The 22,130-nt window shown below is 42.3% G+C and overlaps 1 protein-coding gene across 2 annotated transcripts in view; it reads right to left on the bottom strand.

Moving 5' to 3' along the window:
* Positions 1–11,451, bottom strand: part of kdrl (kinase insert domain receptor like) — a 217,397-nt gene extending 205,946 nt beyond the window's left edge. For both annotated transcript variants that reach the window (XM_041195167.1, XM_041195168.1), the window contains exon 1: positions 11,068–11,451. In XM_041195167.1, the coding sequence (XP_041051101.1) occupies positions 11,068–11,131 (64 nt within the window). In that variant the 5' untranslated portion in view covers positions 11,132–11,451. The remainder of the gene's footprint in view (positions 1–11,067) is intronic.
* Positions 11,452–22,130: the final 10,679 nt, after the last annotated feature.

Here is a 22,130-nt window from a genome sequence, read left to right as displayed (position 1 = left end):
TGCAGTGGAGCTAAGGGGAGGGAGCTTTTGTACCTGCTGGCATTGAGGACAGCTTTTGACCAGGGTTTCTATGTCTAAGACCATGCCTGGCCACCACAAATAGCTGCATGTGAGCATCTTCACTCTGCTAATGCCTGGGTGAGCGCTATGTAGCTCAGCTAATAACGGCCCTCGGGAGCACAATAACCCTTGCTCCCCTGAGTAATAGTTATAGAGTAATACGTTAGACAATAGTGGGTCCTGGCTTGTCCACTCACGGATTTGTCTGGTCTGAACGGGGGAGGAATCCAGAAAATTTAGCACTAAGACCAGTTCCTAGGGAATTGGAGCCTCCCTGTTATTAGTTGGCAGGGGAAGGCAGCTTAGTGCGTCGGCATGTGTGATTTGAGTTTCCGAATGGTGAACAAAAGTATATTCGTAGACAGCTAATACTGGTGCCCATCTCTGGATGCAAGCCCATGTGGCAGGTCGTATTGCTTTATCTTCTCCAAATAATCCCAGTAGGGGTTATAATATGGAAATGGTGACTGTGGAGATATTGATGAAACTTCTGGATGCCAAACACGATAGATAAGTCCTCCTTTTCAATCTGGGAATATCGTCACTCTGCGACACTGATTGTACGAGATGTATAACCAATGGGTCGTTCGGAGCCATCCGCCATCTGATGTGAAAAGACAGCCCCTATTCCATAAGAGGACGCATTACATGTTAAAATTAATTCCTTCTTGGGGTCAAAGTGGACCAACAAGGTCAACTACCTTAATAATCGCTTCACTTTCAGGAAGGCATCCTGCTGTGGGGCTTGCCAACTCCATTTCTGGTTCTTCTTAAGCAGGCCATACAATGGGGCCAGCACAGTCAAGAGGTTTGGGAGAGATCGGCTGTAATAGCTTACCATACCAAAGAAGGCCTTAAGCGCTGTGGTATTTCTCAGTGCAGGTGCCTCGTGAATGGCCTGGACTTTTTCTTCCACAGGATGCAGGCCCTGCACATCAACCTTGTGGGCCAAGTAAACTACCTCCTTAGCTTGGAACAGACAGTTCCCTCGTTTTAAACATAACCCCTCTTGTGTGAAGCGTTTGAACACCTCTTCTAGATTTGCTAACTGTTCATCGTCAGTCAGTCCTGTGACCATTACGTCATCCAAGTAAATGATAACATGGGGCAATCCTTGGAGCAAGTTTTCCAATGTTCTTTGGAAAATAGCACATGCCGAGGACACCCCAAAAAGTAGACTTGTGTATTGATACAATCCTCGATACATATTAATGGTGATGAATTCCCTTGGGTCCTTTTCCAACTCTACCCGCTGGTAAGCATGGCTTGAATATGTGGTGCCCTGTGCCAACTTCGAGTATAATTCCGCAATCTTGGTAATCGGGTGTCTATCAAGTTTGGCTTATAGTCACCGCATAAACGCATGCTTTGGTCCGGCTTCAGTACAGATATGATGGGACCGCCCACTCGGAAAATTGCACTGGTTGTAGGATGCCCAGTTTTTTTCAGTCTGTCCAGCTTGGTTTCAACTTTGTTCCATGGAGCATAAGGGACTGGTCTGGCTCTTATAAATCCGGGGGTTGTGTTTGGGTCTACATGGATCCTGGCCTGTAGCCCTCGAATCCTTCCTAACTCGTCACTGAAAAAGGAAGCATACTTTTGCAGCAATTGCTGTAAGGCTTGCACTGTAATTAGAAAAATTTTGGCCCATTTCAATTTAAACTTTTCGAGCTAGTTGCGGCCTATTAAGCTGGGGCCCGGTCCAGCTGACACTAACAAGGTCAACCTTTCAGATTGATCTCCAAACGTCACCGAGACTTGACATAACCCTTTCATACTTATTTCTTTGCCCATGTATGTCCTCAGCTTTGTGTCCGAAACTTCTAACTTCAAAGGATGGGTTCCTTTACTCAGATATTTAAATGTATGCTCTCCAATGATACACATCGACGCTCCGGTATCAACTTCCATCTTATTGGGTTGTCCGTTAACTGTAATGCCTTATATTGGCTCAGTTCTACCCATTTTGAGGTTATATAATGAATGGATGTCTGATTCTATTTCTTCTGGCTCTTTCATGAGGAATATTTCACGATTTTTCCTTCTGCCTTTATAGTTTTGTTTTAGCCTTTCTCTCAAGTGCTGCCTTATGTGGCCATAGTGGTGGCAGAAAAGACACTCGACTTGTTTGAGTTGTCATTTGCTCACTGGAGGCCTGGATGTATTTCTCTCATTCATTTTGCGGGTTTTCACTGCAGTACTGTTGTTTTTAAATGGCCTGGAGCTAAAAAGTGTTTCCAGCCTTTCCATGGAGTCCAAAGTTTTCACGCCTTTTGTTGCCAGATTGTCCCGCTCGACTAGATGGATGGCGCCATTTTGTGTATCTTTTATAACTTCTGAATTTCTAACAGCACTCTCCATTGTGGTAGCTAATTTTAATGCTTTATTGAAGTCTGGACTAGGTTAGGCCAGGAAACACCTTTGGACAACATCATCTCCAATCTTGCTTATCAGTTGGTCTCTCAACATTTCACGAATGAACGTTCTAAATTCCCAATGTTCAGTTAATGCCTTTAAAACGGCCACATAGTTAGCTATTGTCTCCCCTGGAAGCCTGTTCCTTGGATTGAACTTGAAGTGCTGCATAGTAACTGAGGGCTTTGGTCTCAGGTGGCTCTGTACAATTTTTATTAACTCATCGAAATCTTTGTGTCTGGGGCGCTAGGTGACGTAAATCTGTGGATCAGCCTGTACATTTTGCTCCAGCATGAAGACAAAGGAATCACCCTCTTTTTTTCCTCCCCTGCGATGTCATTAGCAGTAAAAAAAAAAGAACGCTAGGCATTTACATACTGAGACCAGACATCTGAAATGGGGTCAAATGGATCAACAGGCCCAAACAGCGGCATCGTGAATAACTGTAAGTGGCTTTCCAGGTAATGATCAATTTAGGTGTTTGGCTTACCGCGGAGTCGTCCTCTCTCTGGGGTCTCTTATAATTTTCTGTCCATAGCCATTTTTCATTTATTTACCCTTTTAAATGGATTGCTGCTTTAAGAGCAGTCACTTTTTTTTTTAGCTCTCTCTCTGCAGCTGTTGGCTTTTCTCTGCTGGGTTTCGCGCTCTTTTCGAGTTTTGTTGGGATCCCCGTGATCGTGATCCTACAGCGCTTTTTAAAAAATTTTAAACTGCAGCACTGCTTCCTGTTGCGTTTGCCGGCTGTCACCTATTTTACAACACAAGTACAGTTGCTCTTTCCAATGCTTTGCTCACCCTCTTGAAATTTATTTTCTTATGTTATTTATCCTCATCGCCACTTTTATGTCTTGGGTAAATGAGTTCATTGGCCAGCCAAACTCTAACTGCATGCTTCCCTATGTTCTCATCAATTGCTGCTTGCAATCAATAATGGGGAGAGACTTGTGTAAGAATAAACAGGTTTATTGAGACATAGGGCAGAGCACCAGATCAGAACTAGACTTACAGTTCCCAGTTGCCTGCGCTGTACAGTGACTGTCAGTGCTGTCACATGATCAGTGCACTTGCATTCTCTTAAAGGGACAGGGTACTTCACTTTACCACAATAAGCCTGATCTCTCTCAAACAGAATACAGAATATTCATCATTTCTGATCATTCTTACCATGCTAAAATGTCTGTTTTTAAGTCACAAAAGCTTATTTTACATGTGCTAGGTGCAGAAAAGTGATCCATACATGAGAACAACAGTTATCTTTTTTAATAATCAACAATAATAAAGCAACTTGCATTTATACAGTGGCTCCATAAAAATAGGAGACATGCATATTTGTCTATTTTAAAGGCACTTGGCTGAATTTGACTTCTAGTGCAAATTGGGAGGACAATGTGTAGAGTGCACTTGCCACTCTTCGGTTGTTGCTGCTATGAGGCCTAAGCCATTTTGAAGCCTGAGGGCGGAAGCATCCTTGTTCCCCTGGCGTTGGGCGTGTTCAGTGGCATGAGCGGGCAATTTGGCAAGAAGGCCAAAAATCGGTTTCACGACGTCGTGAAACCAGTTTGCGATTACCCTCTCCGTCCACTGATGGCAGCCCTGTTTCCTGCCATCGGACATTGGAAACCTCATTGTATTACATCTGCATATCCTTATAAGCCCAGCTTGCAAAATCATCCCCCTCTCTGCACCCCTCGCCTGGCTGGATCATCCACACATGTCGGCGTGTTTGCACGCCAAAGTGTTTCGCAACAGCATATAAAAGGCGTGCACTTGGCGGCTGCATTTTGAGGGGAACTCGAAGGTGAGTAGACAGTAACATTGTGGCATGCTCACCTGTTGGACTTCAGCTTAAGGGCTGCCCTATGGTTGAGATGCATGGGGGCGGGTGAAAGGGTGCCCTGTAGTTGTAGATAGCGTACAAGCATGTGCGGGGTGGGAATGAGTGAGGGAAGCGGTCCCGCATTCGGGAAACCTTATATAAAGTGACCATTTCTCTGCAGCTGAGACAGTTCAGGTGCAGCCACATTGATATGATTGGAAACAAAAACAGAATTACCTGGAAAAACTCAGCAGGTCTGGCAGCATCGGCGGAGAAGAAAAGAGTTGATGTTTCTGCTGAGTTTTGGATTTCCAGCATCCGCAGTTTTTTGTCTTTATCTCTATTGATATGATTGGAGTTGGGCCTCTAGCTTCTCTGCCCATTCAAGCAACACAGAGGCATCAAAGTGTCACCAAGTGCTCCAGAGCTTTTCACCCCTTGGGCACAGACTGCAAAGTAATGAGCATTTTAGTGGACTGCAGAACAGTTGGACGACTGGGCACATTTTCAATCTCCTTGCTAAAGTTGGCCATGGAGCAGTCACTGGTGGAGGCGCTCACAGCCCCTTGCAATGTCATCATCCTGGTTTGGACCAGTCTCCTCTGTGGTTCAAGCTAACAGTGCAGCCTTGCAGCGCAAGTAAGGAGAATGCCTGCACCTGAGTTGAGATTCAGCTCAGGCACAGGCATTCTCCTAAACTACACTGCAAGGCTGCACTGTTAGCTTGAACCATGGGGGAGAGTGGTCCAAACCAGGATGATGACATTGCAAGGAGCTGTGAGCACCTCCACCAGTGACTGCTGCATGGCCAGCTTTAGCAGTCATCCAACTGTTCTTCAGTCAACTAAAATGCTCATTACCTTGCAGTCTGTGCCTGAGGGGTGAAAAGTCCTGAAGCACTTGGTGACGCTTTGATGCCTCTGCGTTGCTTGAGTGGGCAGAGAAGCTCGAGGCCTGATTCAATCACATCAATGTGGCTGCGCCTGAACTGTCTCAGCTGCAGAGGAATTGTCACTTTATACGAGGTTTCTCTAATGTGCGGCTGCTTCCCTCGCACATCACCCCCCAACCCCGCAAGCACTGGAGCGCTACCTTCAACCGCAGGGCAGCTATTGCACCCCCCCCCACCCCAACGCACCTCAAGCTTGAAGTCCAACAGGCAACCTGGGTGAGCGCTCCGCAACATTACTGTGCACACACCTCTGGGTTCCCTTCAAAGTGCAGGCCTTTTATATGCTGTTGTGAAATACGCCGGCGTGGGTGGGTGATTCAGTGGGGAGGGACCATTTCGGCAAGCTGGGCTTACAATGACATGCAGATGTATTACACTGAAGTTACCGATGTCTGATAGCATGAAACGTGGTCCGCCATTGGCGGATGGAGCAGATGATCGCAAACTGGTTTAACAATGTCATGAAACCAATTTTTGGCCTTCTCACCATATTATCCACTCACGCCACTGAACACACCCGACGCCAGTGGGCACGGATGATTCTGCTCATGGTCCTGTTGGTTACAGCACTCTTAAGTACACAGTGTTTTCTAATTATGATGAAGGTTTCTGTTTCTGCGTCTACCACCCTTTCAACAAATGAGTTCTTGATTTCCCCTGCCAACCATCCTCTGGATGAAAACATTTCTCATTAACTTCTTCTACCAATTATTTTAAATCAATGTCCCCTGGTTATTGATTTCTCTAAGCTGCTAAGGAAAATAATCCCTACATAATCATACATTGCTCCCTGTAAATGCACAGCCTTGCTAACAAAGTCAATTTACTCTTTCTCAACCACTGTGCAGTCAACTGTACAACCACAGAAAATATGTGTATATAGATAATCTTTTCAAAAAATACAAATTCGTAGGATGCTTCTTAATAGGAGCACCTCAATGACAGACAAATGTTCCCTTTATCCAATGGCTCTTACTAAGCAAACATTACAGAAGTCATGAAGAATGAATCAATGTCTGAGCCCTTTATATGTACATTTCCACTAGCACCATGTCAATTAACAGTCATGTACTGCTAAAATGTGTTCTGAAGACTTCAAACAAAGTAGTCTGGGTTAAGGTACTAGTCTTTGCTGAACCTGGAACAATACCTCGGTTAACTTTGAACTTTCAGGGTGCTTTGCTACACTTTTCAAACAAGGTTATCAGAATTCATTGTCACGGCACTATGGCGGGTCATGTGGAGAGTGTTTATTTTGGAATTTCTTTAAACTGGTGCAGTTCTACAATAGTTTTATGATCTTGGACATCAGTCTGTCGGACTATTTGAAAACCTAATCTCATCAACAGAAAACGATGCCCCCTTTTGACCTGAGGAGTATCAGATACTGTTAGCACAAACTTAAGAACTCCCTCTGTGCCTAGACACTAACAATGTTGTTGAGTGCTATCGACATTGTTCATTTATTTGGCTCACTTCTCTTGTCACAGATGCTGGAAGTGGTCTGGTACATTCTCTTACCACTAGTAATGCCACTTAAAAAGCAGTTTTACAAGCGAGCCATCACATTTTATGACAAACTTAAGACTGTTTACAGAGTTCCCAAAGTTGAAGGCTGGAAAATTGGGCAGCCTGAGTTTAATCTGTATGGATGACCACACAGCAAATAGAAAAGGGCAAGTGGAATCAGTATCAATGCTGTAAGTGAATAAGGTAAGGGGACTGGGTAAATTTTTACTTTCAAAGGCTACTGTCTCCATATAACCTCAAAAGGGCACACACACACACACATACCACAAATGTCTTACCAATGTCAGCACTAATGAACACTCCGCATGTTTTGTATGTCAGAAAAGGACTGGAAGCAGGTTAAAACATGCACATACCTTTAGGTTTTTTATCCCTTCATAATACATTTCCAAGTTTTCATTGCTATTATTTATGGATGGATTTTGCTTTGTAATTTAAACATGCTTTGTCTTTTAATCTCTTCAGTTACTGGTCTGGTTAACTCCCTTCCTTTTCTAGCTGTTCGTGTTATAAAATTTTTACCTCCGCCACTGAAACTGGGTGGAGGTAATGTTTTTGCTCCTGTTAGTCTGTTTGCCTGTAAACAATTTATCTGAAAAACTAATGGACACATTTCAACAAAACTTGGTACAAAGATAGGGTATGTTCCAAAGAAGAACAGATTAGTTTTTGGCAAAGATATGCACCTAGATCCGGATCCTGGAATTTTTTTTAAAGAGTCCATTAACACTGGGAGATTGGGAAAATTGACTTTCTTTTTAGAATGTTGGGCATTGCTTTATTTAGAATGTTATTGTCTTAGAATGCTATGGATTGTTTCAGCTGCTGTGGTGCAACTTTTCACAGCTTTCAAAATATGAACAGAGTTTTCAGAGCAGGTTGCAGGATGTGGATTGGCCTGAAGCATCTTCAGTGAGGTGGAAGCTCTGATAAAAAGATTTGTTTTTCCAGCTATGTAGTTGCAGAGCATCAACCAGGCAGGGAAAAGCCTCAAGGAATAGCTACGTAATTATAATAACATTGAGTTAACACAGCGTGGTGAAGATATGCCCACTGACTGACCTCTTCACTTGTTATTTAGGTTGTGGTGCGGTTCAATGGGCACTAGCAAGCTCTGATGTATTACCAACATGACTATTCATTATGTGAAAGCCTGAATAATAAGTATCACCAGCTATTGAGCTAAGGGGCTGAGAGTAGAACTGTTCCTCACCTGGTGTCAATGTATGTATGGGCATTGCCTAGGTATAAGCAGGAATACTTTGGTTCATGCTGTTTAAAAAATCAATTGTACTGTATATTGAGAGGCAATTATCAATTTGTTCAATGTTTTTCTTTTGCTCAGTCTTTCTTTTTTTCAAAGCCAAATGCAGTTGAAGCCATTATGAAGAGGTAATTACAAAACTGAAACAATATTTTCTCTCAGGTGTTATTTACTGCAAACTACAGGGAATTTTCCACAATGTTACCAGGTAACTAAAGATAGTATTTTCAACTATTTCAGGAGAACACTTTCATAAATTTGATTTTTATCACCCAAAGGGAAACAACGTGAAATCTCTCAAATAACACTTCAGATTTAAGTTAAGCATTTTGGTCTCCAGCACAGGAGCTGTGCTCAAAGGAATCACAAAGGTTTAGGGTTAGTTAGGGTTACAACAATGTTACTCCAATTCTCAGACCCATCCCCACTTCAAATATGGTTCCCTGTTGGAAGCACAAAATTGCTCTTACGCTTTATAGAGCGGTACTTGGTCAGTGTAGAGGTTACAAAGTAATAGAAGATTCTATTCGGAAATGTGATTTCACACCTGCTGGAGCCATAAAGAGAAATTTTCACCATGATGTGAAAGAGCCTTACAAGAGAATTTAGCTGATTAAAAAAACGTATTTTCAGCAATCCCATTGTTGACATGAATATCTTTTGAATATGTTATCCTCATTAATTTACTAACTACACAAAGTAAATTAGTTCATCAGAAGCTGTCTGCAGTTTACATGGTAGGAATTCTATCATTTGCCAGTTTGAAGTTTCTTCAGTGGTCACTCTGGCATAACTTAGGGCACAGACAGCTCCTGAAGAGTCCAGAAGTTGAGCCTACACTCCTGAGGCATATGAAAGTTACTGCCTTTGAATATGAGTTTCTTTTGGCGCCTTGGCTCAGCAAGAGTCAGTCGAGAATTTAGTGGTGGAATGAAAGAGGGGAGGGAATGAGTTATATTTCTTATCTTACATTCAAAATAGACTTGTTCATGGGGGCATGCAACATAGAATCCTGCTTTAAGTCCACAAAACTCATGTTAATTTATTTCAGGAAGGCATCTGGCATTAAATAAACGTGATTCTATTTGTGTTGTTTTTCTCTAGTAATGCATCACAGAGCACAGAGGTGAAACTTTCTTGTCAAATTATTTAATTCATAAAAGCTTTCAAATTGATAGCCTGGTAATTATTCTGTAGAAGAATAGCATACAAATATTTAACATTGTCTGAAACTCTGTTGCCTATTATTTTAGTGGAGTTGTTAAAAGAGGTTGAAGTTCACAAGAAAGTAGAAGAAGTTCAGACAAACGCACGTTATTGGTCCACAGTGTAACTTCAAGCCCAAGAAAACAAACCATCATCTGTCTTAGGTATTCAATAAGGTGAGGTAACAGATGTTTGGGACTTGGAACTCCCGATGGTGGCTATCATTGTGGAGGGCATACTAAATAATATTAACATATTTAATTTAACGCTGACTCAAATTCAAATGGATCATAGGTTTTTATAGATTTAAATTGAAGATAAATGTGCAGTTTAAAGTACTCATATCCAGATCTTGTAGAAGCAAGTATCTAAAGTGTTTTGGATGAGGTGGTAAACCATGGACATAACTGCCTATGCAAGTGATTCAGGGAGATGGTAAAAGTCCCATTGCACTATTTAAAGAAAGCAGGGAATTTTCCTAGGGCTTTATCCGATATTTCTCCCACAACAATTATTACCAAAATCACATGAAATATTGGCATGTTGCAGGCAGGGAATGACTTCAGTGCTCAACTACACTGCAATAATCACTGATCTTCAGAAACCCATTGTATACCGTTTACGATGTTTTGACATGATATTATATAATACAAAGCATTGTTACAAATAACATATGTAATATATAAGTAATAATATGTAACATAGGTAATAAAACCAGAACAAATGGATATACATGGTTGATCTATCAGGATAGACATTTTCTCCAATTGACAGGGTCTCAGCAAAGGATTTTTAATCAAAACAATTATCTCAATGGACTTTGCTTTTATTTCATATTTCCTAGTACCTTTGAATATAGTTGCTTAATTACTGACGCATTCCTCACACTAATTATATCTATCCTTGAACAACTTTGTAGTCTGCTCTGACACATTGCCTGTAATCAGATTCCCCGATTACTTATGGCCCAATTTGTATCTCCTGAATTTGAAGAAAAGCTAACAATCTGAATCATGTATATGTGCTAAAGGTTTGAATTTCTCTTTCAAGTAAGTCAGTGTTCTTTGTATACAACTGGTTTTGACGTAAAACAAAACATATTGATTGGATTTGAAAGAATTAGCTTTACCTCCCATTGTTGATACTTAATTGAAAATCAATACAAAAAGAAAAGTTGCTGTTGTGTGCTTACTGTTGACTTGCATTTTCCTTTGCCCCTTGCCCTTTCAGTTCAACACTAGGTGTGCATAATTAAGCAATTTAATAGATTGAGTAGATTTGCTTTTCTGCATGTCATGGACCTGTTACGTTATTCTTCCCAGACTCAGGAGGTTTATTTACCAATTTACAAGTTTTAGATATCTGAGGAAATGGGGAGGCATGTCATCAAAATTTCAATGCAAAACCATGAGCACACCAGTCACAGCATTTGCTCTGTTAACCATATTAGTGCCCCTGCTTGTTTAGTGGCTAAAGGGTTAACAGAAACCAAGTTTTTTGTCAAATAACTTAGTTGGGCTAAAAGTTAGCAAATGCAAAAAGCATAGGGCAACTTTAAATCAAGCTATTATTTGTGTTTAAACAAATACGTCTATCATGAATTTAATTGTGTGCTATTTCACAAATGCCCTTGCCACTGAAAGAATGCCAGGGCGAATATGTCTGAAAAATTCATCACTTCAGGCAAGAGGCTGGGAAGTGTTTACATACCATTACAAACATACTATTCTGCAATGAAAGTAAGTAAACAAGTACGCACAATGGATTCCACATTAGTATATGACTAATAATCAGATCTTTAATATTTCTGTATTTTCTTACCGTGGATCAAAATGAATCTCCATTGAATATAAAAAACTGCTGCTGTGAAAAATCCGGGGTACATGTTCACTCCAGCTGAAATGGATATTCCTATCCTGGATCTGTTCTATCTGCAATCCCAATAAGATTCCTGCAGAAATTTCAGTGCAATGCAGATTATGCACTTAAAAAGATCCCAAGAGGCAGGTGCTGTGTCTTTTTCTGTCTCAGGTCTTGAGTTCCCCACTTTATGAAACTTTCAATTTCCCACAGCTCTTAAAACTCCCAAATGCTTCATCATAACTCCACCACAAAGCCAATTCCACTGAGGGATAGGAACATTGTTAAAAGTTGCTTGGTTGTTTCCTATCTGACTGCACAGTGCAATGAAATCTGAGCTGAGTTTAGGTGGTGCTGGGCTGTTTTTCAGCCTCCAGATCCTTTATAGTGTAAAACAGCGGAAAGCAGCTACGTCAGCTACTGCCAGAGGGAGCCCATTTACTGTCAGAACTCAAACAGCAGCAATGTGAGCTATTACTAAAAAATACACTGCAGCAAAATTTGGATGCTTTCATTTTAGACTCCAAGGATTTAAATATACCTCCCAAGTTCTTCTGTGTTATTTGTCTTGTGCTTTTTTTTCTTTCTCTCTCATATCAATTTTGTTAGAAGTAAAAAACAGATCCTAAACTTAAATTTCCAAGTATGGCTTGAAGTAGCTGAATATGATTGCACAGCATGAACTTCTTTTCCTACTGTAACATTCTTGCTTTTCAATGTTTTTTATCTTTTAGTTCTCTTCTTATCACTTAAGTTCAGGTTTAGTTTGGCACCCTTATTTCCATGTACACTTTCTTTGGCACAGTTTTTTTTTTGCACAGTTGCTTTTTTCATGCAGATTTTTCAGTTTTTTCATTGGGAAAGGAAACTCACATATTTTATGTCACCACTATTTTGTCACGTGGTACTTTAAAGGCAATGGAATGAAAGGAATTCTTGCAATTATGGGCAGAATTTTTCCGTCGGCAAGCAGGGGGCGGGGCTCACTCGCCGACGCGTAAAATGATGCGGGATGATGTCTGGCGGAACCCCCGACATCATCCCGCCCCATTTAAATTTTCAGGAAGGCGGGGGCGCAGCAAAATCAGCTGTCCGCCCGCCAACCTGTTAATGGCCAATTGAGGCCATTGACAAATCATTAAAACAATTAAAGGACCTGCCCGTCCAACCTTAAGGTTGGTGGGTCAGCCAGGAGCCCCAGCGGGGAATAGAAAAGACATGAAACCTCATCCACCGCCGGGATGAGGTTTCATGCAGGGTTTTAAACATTTTAATGAAGTTACAATGTAAATTATGAACATGTCCCATCTCGTGCGACATTGTCACATGAGTGGGACATGTTAGGGAATTTTTTTTCTATTTTTAATTGTTTTAAAACTGTCAGCGATCTCCCTGAGGCAGCACTTTGCCTCAGGGAGATGTGCGCTCTTTCGTGCGCATGTGTGAAAGAGCACATTCTCGCTTTTGAGGATTTCCCCCCCCGCACAGACAGGAAGCGCATAGCGCTTCCCAGCGGACGTCATGCTGGGTGGGCCATAATTAGCCTGCCCACGTAAAATGGTAGCGGGGCCTGCTTCTCCGGCAGGGATCGGCTCCCCGCCTGCCAGAGATTGGGTCGGGCCTGCCCACCAGGCAGAAAATTCTGCCCTATGTATCACCTTATCACACCACAGAAGGGACTCAGTTACTTGGTACAGTGAATTACTTAAACATCAGTGGCTATCATTATGTTAGCAAGTACGTTGTTAATTTGTATCAGCAACATTCATCAAGCATCAATAACATGGATAGTTTATTCATCAGTTTTTTTTTAGTTGGCAATGATTGACAATGTTGGCTTGAAACTGGGAGAACTCCCTGTTCTTTTGAGTGGCAGTATGGTTCTTGGAGAGAACAGGCAGATGAGACCCCCATTCAATGTCTAATTCAAAAGATATCAGCTTTAACGATACTGAACTAAAATATCAACATGGATTGTGAGCTCCAGTCCTGGTATGGGCTTAATTCCATAACCTTGTGATCCAGAAGTGAGAATGTTATCAATTGTGCCAAGCAAATATAGTAGCATACAGGGGTAGTTGCTCCAATTACCAATGGTAAATATCATTTCTTTAGTTTTTGTGTTTCTTGTTCCACATCATCTCCATTTTGCCCAGTCTTTTGTTCATTAATTTTTTTTTTTGATTTTTCCTTCAGTTTGGATCTATTCTACTATTTTAATTTTTGATTATGTCACTCCTTCTTTGTTCTCCTCCTCATTCTGAATTTATCACTTTTGTTCAAAGTTATCCTTTTAATTTGCTTACCTATTTCCTTTCCTCAGGTCTCTTTTACAATTGGCTACTTAGCTTTTACTTTCTAAGACTTTTTTTTTCAATTTACCCTTCCTCTTTTTATCTCTGTTCCCTTCTTCAAAGCAAAGTTGGAAGACTGAATACTTTTCCTCTCCTTGATGACAACTTCAGTACTCTGACCAATATCATGGCTAAGATCAGCTAACTCAGCCCTGACCACAGATTGAAGCTAGAATGTTCCTGAACTTTATGCTTTGGCCACTCACTTTGTGATATTTCTTAGTTCATTCAACAAAACATCTGCAGCATAAATGGGAATGGTGACATGTGGATATGAATAGAAAACTGTTTCCGTATGTCCGTAATAAAAACGATAATTGGTGTAATTACTTTTTTGCAGTCTGCACTTCGGTTCCTTTAACAGGTCAATCTCAGCAACCCAAAATCTCCTCCAGACTTCCAAACCCTGACTTTTTCTAGTGGTCACAGGCAACCAGCTTCCAACCTCTCCCCTTTGTCTCTTAACACCGACTCTCACCAAATTGATGGACAACTCACAGCCTCTCTTCTCACATTCCCAGCAGTTTCTAATTCTTTCCAGCTGCCGATGTTTGTCCTGCCAGACATCCAGGCCTTATCAACCTGGGTGGTGCCTGGCCGCTTGGTGTAGATGGGTGGGTTGTCATGGCTGAATGCTGAAGACAGCTTGCCTGCTTCTTGTGGCATGTTGCTTGCACTTAGCTGATTTCTGGTGGCTAGTTGACTGCTGCTTTCAGTGATGGTTAACTGACTGGTGATAATTTAGATAGCTGTTAAAGGTAAACAGGTGCTTCTTGTAGTTGACTATTGGCCTTACATGGGTGACTTCTAATGGTTGGCCACTATTATATGCTAACGAGGTCATGATTGCTGGTGGTGACCAGCTAGCTGGTCATTCTGGTCTGGATGACTCAGGCATTTACTGGTTGAAACCTCAGATCCACCAGGGAGCATGTTTTCTGTGTTTATTTACAAATTATGAACTGGCCCATAAATCATAAGTTTTGCATATATACAATATGGTACCCTGTGGCATCGCTCGTGGGGAGTTAAGACCAAGTGTAGTCTTCAGGGGAAGTAGGGGTAGAAGGTGGGCTATAATTTGTCCAGGTTGCATAGATGCAATTCTGTTCCCATTTTAAATTTGTATATTTTGTCCTTATTTTTACATAATGTTTTAATTTATATTGCATTTCATAGTTAAATGACAAAACTTACAGCAAATGAGGCAACGGAGAGGTAGAGTTGGTTGGACCATAGAATGTTCTTTGCAGTGCAGACCAAAGAGCTGGGAGCTGTAAGACTGAGGTGATCCAGTGCCACCACTGGAGAGATGTTATCATTACAATGCGACAGGTTTACAATACACTTTCCATTATAAATGTGAATATCAGAATTTATAAAAGAAAATGTTGACGCAAAAGTATAAAAGAAGCATGACAGGAAATAAAGCTTTAGATAGGGGATATGTGCATAAAATATTTTTATATTGTACATTTACAAATAAGTAAGCTCTAGAAAACAAAATCTCATATGAGATTTACAGTATGCTAACCTCTTAGAACTGCTGTTACATTAGTGCCTTTGATCATCGCTTAGACTGTATATTATAACTGGGCTTAAACACTCAGCACATAGGAATCCTTAGCACTAAACAGACATCATGGCACAGCAAGGTGGAGCCTGACCATACCATCAAATACTGTCATGGAATTCATTTATAAATGAAAAATTATGGGAGCTTCATTGAAGTCCAATGCTTGGATCTCCTCTGGGCTCCTGAATCGGGCCAAACAGTTAGATCCTATCTGAACTTGTACCTGTCACGGCAAAAAAGGTAATTTTAGTGTTGCTTTTTGAAGTCCAGTAAGTGGTTCTTTTGGGATAAAATAAAAGCTGGAAGAACAGTTTAAATTGTGTATGGATGCAAATTCGGATAAATTGTATTCAATTTCATGCTTATGAACAGGGAAGAATTAGGACCAAGGTAAAATTTATAATTAGCAATCTAATGCGATCCCTAACTTATCTTCCCACCCCCACTCTCAGCCCCAACTTGCTTTTCTTGGTGTGAAGTGCAGGGTGAGCTAGTGCACTGAGTTCTTTCTTGCAATGCCACACTTCCACCCGCAAAGTTGTGGAGCTCCCCCATCATCCCAAGTTTATGATTTCTATCTTACTACACAGTAAAATCATAGAACCATCGATCATAGTACAACACCTAAAAAAGCCATTAGGCCTATCCAATCTGTGTTAGCTCTTTCAAAGAGCTATCCAGTTACTCCCACTCCACAGTCCTTTCCACATATTCCTACACCTTTATCCCCTTGAAATATTTATATAATTCCTTTTTTGAAGGCTTCTATTGAATCTGTATTTTACCCTATCAGGCAGGGTAACCAAACCCTAACCACTCATTGCACAAGTTATTTTTCCTCGCTTTGCCTCTGATTCTTTTGTCAATCACTTTAAATCCATGGCCTCACATTATCAACCCTTCATCATTGGAAATGGTTCATCTTTGTAATCTCCATCTAAACTGTTCATGATTTTAAATATCTCTATCAAATCTTCTCTTAGCCTTTTCTGTTTTAAGGAGAATAATCCCAACTTCTCCAGCCTATCCATGTAATTTTAATCCCTCATCCGTGAATCAATCTAGTAAATCTCTTCTGCACCCTCTCCAAAGCTTCACATCTTTTCTAGAGTGTGGTGCCAAGAATTGGATACTAATGGAAAAAAGCTAAATAGTAATCCTAAACTGGTGGGTGATAAGCATTGCAATCAATGGTCAACCAGACTGAGAATCTGAGTTGAACCTGAGGCACAAATCATTGATATCATGTGGAAGATTTTGGACTCCTTCCCAAAATGGGCAGATGCACTGTTTTCCCATTCATAGATCTGCCTGAAAATCACATCAAGTGAGCATTAGGCATCTACAGAGCAGTTGAAGTGCTCCTCAAAAGCTGGCTATCCGTTTTGCATGATTGTCATGAGGTTCATTTGGTACATCACTCTGACTGTGTTGTTTATTGCTTCTGTCACTTTTTATTTTCTGGATGTTTCTTATAAATTCATTACTTCAGGCATTGACAGTGGAATTGATTTAAGCTGGCTTGCATTTAATTACTGTAAGGGAAGAAATTATTTACCATTAGATTCTACATTATGATCCAAAACATAATGGTTTCTAGTTTGTCTGATACAACAGAAAAAAAATACAGGAAAAGTAAACACAGAAAATTACTTCAAAATAAATTGTATCAGACAAAGACAGAGATTCAAGTTAGTAAAAGGCAATTTTAAGGCTGATAGAGGGAAGGTCTTCACATAAAAAGTGATCAGTGCATGGGCTTCCAGAGGGAGTCGTGGAGGTGAATGCCCTGAAATCATTTCAGAACCTATTCGGTGCCGTGAGGGGTAGTGTTTGTATACTTCAGAATTATTGAACTAACATTGGTCTCCATCAGTAATTACACATTGTGAGCTTGTTATACAGTAGCTATCTGGCCATATTGCTTGTTCTCAAAAATGTTTTCAGTTTTGATCTAACAGAATACAAAAATATGAATTATCCTTTCCAAAAAAAGTAATGGTATTTGAAGATTACTGTGGAGAGAAAAGGGTAGAAAGAGATTGTCATGCTACAATCTGCTTACTGTTTGCTGCCCGATTTTACAACTGTTGAAGTTGTCTGATTCCTGCAATCTCTTTCAGGTGCAAGTTAGCGGTATTGTGTTATAGTGATAATAGACCACACTTTACAGGAGTCTTCCATCCTAAGCTTTAAAACCTTCTTTTTAGGAGATAGATGGCTAAATGCTAATTCTTCGAGTGACAGTGGTGGAAATCTTACCAAAGCTTTGCAATAAATAGTTGACTTGGATGCATTATTTAGGCAGGCTCAACATGATGGGGTGAACTTAGCTGATTTGTTAGGGAACCAGAGAGGGATTAAAAATAATTCAGAAATAGAAATGGATTAGACCTGGCGAGTGGGCTACAAGTGAAACTCGTGAATATTAATTAAATAAGCGTATGCTGAACTCAGTCAGTTTCTGGAGAACAACTAATAATACAATGGGGGAATAAATAAGACTGCTGCCACGTGCCAAGTTTAAAACCAGACAGATTTAGATCTGATGTCCACAGGGAAATTAGTGATTAGATGTTGGGCCAGAGGCTAATTCTTTTCCTCTCTCTAGTCCAGCCAGTTGCAGCTCCCTTACCATGGCCTCAGCTGAGATCAGCTCAACCAGCATATGCAAGGATATGCAGTGACCTTTTTTGGGGCGGAATTTTACGGCCCTGCCATAGAGGGGACGGGGCAGTAAAATGCGGCGAAACTTTCAAATGTCCATTGACTTCGGCGTGACCGTAAAATCCCGTCAGCGTAAAATTTCGCCCTTGATCTCTATGGCTCACTTCCATAATTGGGCAGTGCAATTGCTAACAAAGGACAGCGCTGATGGATATTTTTAAAACGATAACAATTCATGTAAGTATTAATTATGCAGTAGCACATAGATTTTAGTAACTACTGTGCTGGTATTTTTCTTCAAACATTGCAACACGTAATGGAAAGTGAATAACACATAAACCTAGATGATGAATGTAAGTGCATTTCGCTTGGTTTTTACTTTTTGGACAGTCATATCTTTAATAAGCCTTGCTGTTGAGGTTAAGATTACAACACTTAATAATGCATGATAATTTATAAATTCACGCTACATAGGTTAAAGAAAAGCTGTAGCTTAAGGCACATCATGATGCTGCTCAAACAGGCTCTAACACATTATGGGTATTTGCTATAATGTACCTTAGCTATACCGTCTAAGGCAAAGGGAGTCGCCACTTTCCAGCAGGGAGCTATGTAAAGCCATATTAGGAGAAATAAAAGTAAAATAATATGGAATGTCTTTAAAACAGGGACAAAATGGAAAATATTTGCCACTTTATTTTAAACTGGGATCTGACCACCTGTGGGAACAGGATAAGCATTGCATTCCCAACTATATTTTTAAACTCACAGTATTCTGATGCTTCAAATAATAAACTAAATCCCTTAACTTGTGTGCACAACCAGAAGCATATTGTTTAAAGAATGTGGTGCCTTGAAACTGATAAAAATAACACACATAAATAATGCTTCCTGCAGTGCAATAGACTTGAGATTGTGGCAGAAAAACAGTTTTAGCAAAACTATGATCATTAATTGTTCTATCCTGAGGAAAGTTATCTAACTTGTGCAAACCTGTGCTGATTTAAGGGTTATTTTATGCTCGGCTCTCCTACTGAGCCCTCAACCTGTTTGAGACGACCCCAATTCAATTCATATTACTTTCAACAAGGGAGGAGCCTGCATTTGATTTCAGTGCAAACCCCAACATATTCTTTTTGTCCACTGATGTGGATAATGTGGGTAAAGCCGTATTGTTAACGTCTATCCCTTGGTGCGCTGTGAAGGTGTTGGTGGGCCTTCAAGAACCACTGCAATTTTTCATGTCTCCATAATGGTGTTAGGTAGGGTATTCCAGGGGCTGAATTTTATGGCAGTGGGATTTTACATTCCCGCTGAAATCAATGAGGTTTAGAATGTCTCGCAGTGTTTTACGGCTCAGCCCCCGCTGTAAGATTCTGCCCCAGGAGTTTGAGCCAAAAATGGCATCATGGCCAGAATTTTATGCTTTCCCAGTGGGGTGGGAGTGGTGGGGGGGTGGTGGTGGGAGGAGGGTGAAATTGAAGGAATGGGATTTTCTCTGGGTTCCCGTCTGTCCTGACCAAACAGCAATTTTAAGCTGAGGCGGGCAAGGCTTCGGGTGGCAAGCCCATCCTTACCCCAATTGAAGCCCATAAGTGGCCAATTATTGGCAACTTAGGCCGGAATTTTTCCGTCGGCAAGTTGGGTGCAGGGCCCGCTCGCCGAGGGGAAAGTGACGCGGGATGACATCGGAAGGAACCCCCAGCATCATCCCGGTCCATTTAAATATTGAGGAAGGCGGGCAGCCAGCGAAATCAGCTGTCCGTCCGCCGACCTGTCAATGGCCAACTGAGGCCATTGACAGGCTAATTAAGCTCATTGAATGCCCTGCCCATCCAACCTTAAGGCTGGTGGACAGGCCAGGAGACCCAGCAGGGAATAGAAAAACATGAAACCTCATCCACTGGTGGGATGAGGTTTCACGTCCATTTTAAACATGTTTACATCGTCACATGAGGGGGCACGTTAATAAATGTTTTATTTGTCTATTCTTGATGTTTAAAAAACTGTCAGTGATCTCCCTGAGACAGGACTTTGCCTCAGGGAGCAGTGCACTCTTTCATGCGCATGTGCAAAAGAGCGCACTTTGACAGTTGGGGAATCCCTCCCCCCTCCCTCCCCTCCCCCCCCCCCCCCCCCCCCCCCCCCCCCCCCAGCTCAGGAAGTGCATAGCGCTTCCCGTCGGCGGGCCTGCCTGCTGGGCGGGCCTTAATTGGCCCACCCACTCAAAATGGCGGCGGGAGTCGGCTGCCTGCCTGCTGTCGAGCCAGTGGGGCCCGCCCGCCCACCAAGGGCAAAATTCTGCCCTTAAATGCTATTTCCCACCCAGACGCAATTTTTAGGCTGGCAGGAGGATTGAATGTCTGCAGGGAAGCCCAAAAAAGAACAGATTTAGATCCTGGGTGTAAAGGTGGGGGGGGAGTGGCGTGGGCCTCCATCCTAAGCCCCCTTCTGAAGTTGGGCATCCCCCCCCACCCACCCCAAGGTCCAGTGGCCTCCAGATCTTCCTCCTCCCTACCCCAGCCTCTCCCCCGGTCACTCCCTTTGCACAACCCCAGGCCTTCCCTACCCTCCTGGGCCTGGGACCCCTTAAACTTACCTGGGCCTCCGGTGCCCAGACTTAGGCCCCGACACACTCCTGCATTTTTTTCTCCTGTCCGCTGCAGTGCTGTGCGAAATGGCTGCAGAGCACGCAGAGTCGGCAGGGATGTGAGAGTAGCTGGTGAGGACCCTCCAGCCTTCCTACCTCTGCGCCGATTAAGTCCGGATGGGAAGGCTCATGCCCGGCCTTCCATCCCACCGCCAACTGAGGCCACTGCTGGTATTTACCCAGAGGTGGGTGGGGGCAGTGTCATTCAGAGAGCCTGCAAACATTTTGTAGGCTCATCTGGGGGTCATTTGTTCAAAGGCATTCAGTGCCTGATCGAGGAACCTAGCATTGGGAACAGGCGGAGTGGGTGCACTAAGAGCCACCCCCTGCTTTGCTACTGAGACCCTCCCCCACAACACTCACTCCATCCCACCTGTGGCCTGGGTCCCTCAGTGATCCTGGACCTCGGGTGGGTATTGTACTAGGAGCTGCCACTACTCCTCTGGTGGCGCTATCTGCAATGACAGCTGCCAGCCTCTGATTGGCCAGTAGCTCTCAGAGGGTAGGTTTTCCGTCCCGGTGTTCTCGATCCTGGATAAGGCCGTTAGGATTAAGGTAGCATTTGGCCGAGTGTGGTATCAAGGAGCCCTAGTTAAATTGAAGTCAATGGGAATTAAGGAGGAAATTGTACACTGGTTGGAGACAAACCTAGCACAAAGGAAGATGTTTGTTGTTGTTGGAGGTCAGTCATCTCAGCTCCAGCTCATCACTGCAAGAGTTCCTCAGGGTAGTGTCCTTGGCCCAACCATCTTCAGCTATTTTCATCGATGACCTTCTCTCCATGATAAGATCAGGAGTGGGGATTTTCACTGATGATTGCAAAATGTTCAGTATCATTCACGATTCCTCAAATAATGAAGTGGTCTGTGCCCATATGCAGTAGGACAACATTTAGGGCTAGGTTGACATGTAGCAAGGAGATATTTGTGCCACACGTGTCCCAAGCAATGACCATCTTCAACAAGAGAGAATCTAGCCTCCTCCCCTTGATGTTCAAAGGCATTCCCATCACTGAACCTTCTATCTTTAAATCCTGGAGTTCACACAATGACCAGAAACTTAACTGCTTCAGCCATACAAATACTATGGCCATTAGAATAGGTCAGAGGTTGGGAGTGACTCCCCTCCAGACCTCTCAAAACCTTTCCACCATCTACAAGTCACAAGTCAAAACTGTGATGGAATGCTCTTCACTTGCCTGGATCAGTGCAGTTCCTACAACACTCAATAAACTCAATACCATCCAGGATAAGGCAGCCTGCTTGGTTAGCACCCCATCTGTCCCCTAAAACACCCCTCCAATACCAGCACACCATTCCTACGGTGTGCTCTATCTACAAGTTGCGCTGCAGCCACTCTTCAAGCCTCCTTCGATAGCTCCCTCCAAACTTGAGAAATTAACCACCTAGAAGGACAAGGGAGTAGATGCATGGAAAAAAAACACCTGCAAATTCTCTCCCAAGCCAAATACCATCATGACTTGGAAATGTATCGCTGCTCCTTCACTGTTGTTGGGTCAAAATCCTGGAACTCCCTACCTTAGAGCAATGTTGATGTACCTACACCACGTGCACAGCTGTGGTTCAAGCAGGCTCACTATCTCGCTATCTTCTCAAAAAATGGCTAATAAATACTGGCTTCGCCTGCATTGCCCACATTGCTCGCATGAATGAGAAAGACTCAAAATAAAAGAGATTAAATTCAATTTTAAAAAATTCATTCACATGATGTGGGCTTCACTGGTTGGGCCAGCATTTATTGCCCATCCCTTGTTGCC

This window comes from Carcharodon carcharias, chromosome 9, assembly GCF_017639515.1.
Source record: "Carcharodon carcharias isolate sCarCar2 chromosome 9, sCarCar2.pri, whole genome shotgun sequence".
Taxonomy (NCBI): domain Eukaryota; kingdom Metazoa; phylum Chordata; class Chondrichthyes; order Lamniformes; family Lamnidae; genus Carcharodon; species Carcharodon carcharias.
The sequence above is the reverse complement of the archived record's forward strand: the minus strand, read 5'-3'. Positions and strand labels throughout refer to the sequence as shown.